The sequence below is a fragment of the Aphanomyces astaci genome, assembly GCF_000520075.1.
Source record: "Aphanomyces astaci strain APO3 unplaced genomic scaffold supercont1.715, whole genome shotgun sequence".
Classification (NCBI taxonomy): domain Eukaryota; phylum Oomycota; class Saprolegniomycetes; order Saprolegniales; family Verrucalvaceae; genus Aphanomyces; species Aphanomyces astaci.
The window spans coordinates 1-1,516 of record NW_009798978.1 but is presented as its reverse complement, the minus strand read 5'-3'; the positions used below and the strand labels follow the sequence as shown (position 1 = coordinate 1,516).

Below are 1,516 nucleotides of genomic sequence, written 5' to 3'. Positions count from 1 at the left end.
GGTCGAAGGTCGTCGAGGCTCATCGCGTCGCTGCGAGCGTATCTTGGAAGGGGTAAACAGTTGTTTCCTAATAAAATTACTGGACTTCACTCGTCGGAATCTGAGGAAATATGTTGATGAATATGAGTGAACTTGATATTTGTATTGATATATTTATATTTCCAAGGCCGTTCCGACCAAATATGTCGGAACGCGTGGGAACACCCATTTAGAAATTTGACTACACTTTGATTGGATAAATATATCTCTTCTTTAACTCTGATTGGCTTCGATATGAAATGGATGCCTCTGATTGGATGTTAAGCGCAATACTTTATTCAAGTGCGGTCAGAATATTGACTATATCTATTCATATGGAGACTTTCCATGCGTAATAGGGTACACCGAATCAGGGCGTTACTTCCGTCCATTACCCATCCCAACACATTTTTCCTGTACTATGCACAGTATTTTCATGATCATATGTCAAGAATTTATCGCAAGGAATACCCTCTTCCTATTAAGTACGCTCGGAAAGTGCCTCAGCTGCACAACTTTGCACTCTGAGGTATCGCTAGGAAATAATCCATCGTTCCCTCGAAAATAATTTTTCCTCGTTGGTTTGCAAGGTTAGAGCACCACGTGACAAACCAACATCCTCGACCATGCACTTCATGCGAGCCGGAGACGTAATTTGAAATTTGAAATTTTCGCGGTATTTACAAGCTCTCTATCGCCCGAGCGCGGAGACGTCAATGGGTTCACAGTGGTGAGCAAGCGCCGTTGGTCAGGCAACCGCCTTTTCTGTGCAATTAATTTCTTGTACTACAACAGTATTTGGAAAAATTTGTTCTCAAAAATGACAATCCCTTCGTTTATTTCGGTTAGACAATTCACAGTCAGCTGTTCTGATTCGTTATTGTTGTGTTTATTCTAAACTGGAGCGACATGGAGAATGAATCGACACAACCAAATGTACACAAGAATCGGGAGAAGGAAATAGCCAATCAGATTGCAGGAAATCATCAACAACGTTAAATTAGTGTGTGACTTCAATTGGTGTGATTCCAATCACCACAGGACACGATCGATAGATTTGGCGATTCATTACAAAAGTCGAAACTTTGGGTTAAAAGGACAATATAAACTTCCAAAATTCGCGTAGTTTCTCTAATCTTTATTGACAGTGAATCTCGTTGGAGTTCTGATTATACTTGTCCTCTACACATCCCTGTCACGCAAGATGGCAACGAAGAAGTCCGTCCTATCGACAAGCAATGGCGCCCCACTGCCAAACCATGGGCTCACGGCATCGCAAACTGCGGGTCCGCATGGACCCATCGTCCTCCAAGACTTTGCCTTGCTCGACCACCTTGCCCACTTTGATCGCGAACGAATTCCCGAGCGCGTGGTGCACGCCAAGGGGGCTGGTGCGTTCGGGTACTTTGAAACGACGCACGACATTTCGTCGGTGACAAGCGCAGCGCTGTTCTCTGCCGTGGGGAAGCGAACCCCCATCGCCGTTCGGTTCTCGACC

The 1,516-nt window shown here is 44.7% G+C and overlaps 1 protein-coding gene across 1 annotated transcript; it reads left to right on the top strand.

Annotated features, from left to right (window-relative positions):
* Positions 1-1,222: 1,222 nt before the first annotated feature.
* On the top strand, positions 1,223-1,506 carry H257_19511 (hypothetical protein; the record flags this gene model as incomplete). Its single annotated transcript, XM_009848651.1, has 1 exon — positions 1,223-1,506. A coding segment is annotated over one exon (282 nt), but the record flags the coding sequence as incomplete, so codon positions are not given.
* Positions 1,507-1,516: the final 10 nt, after the last annotated feature.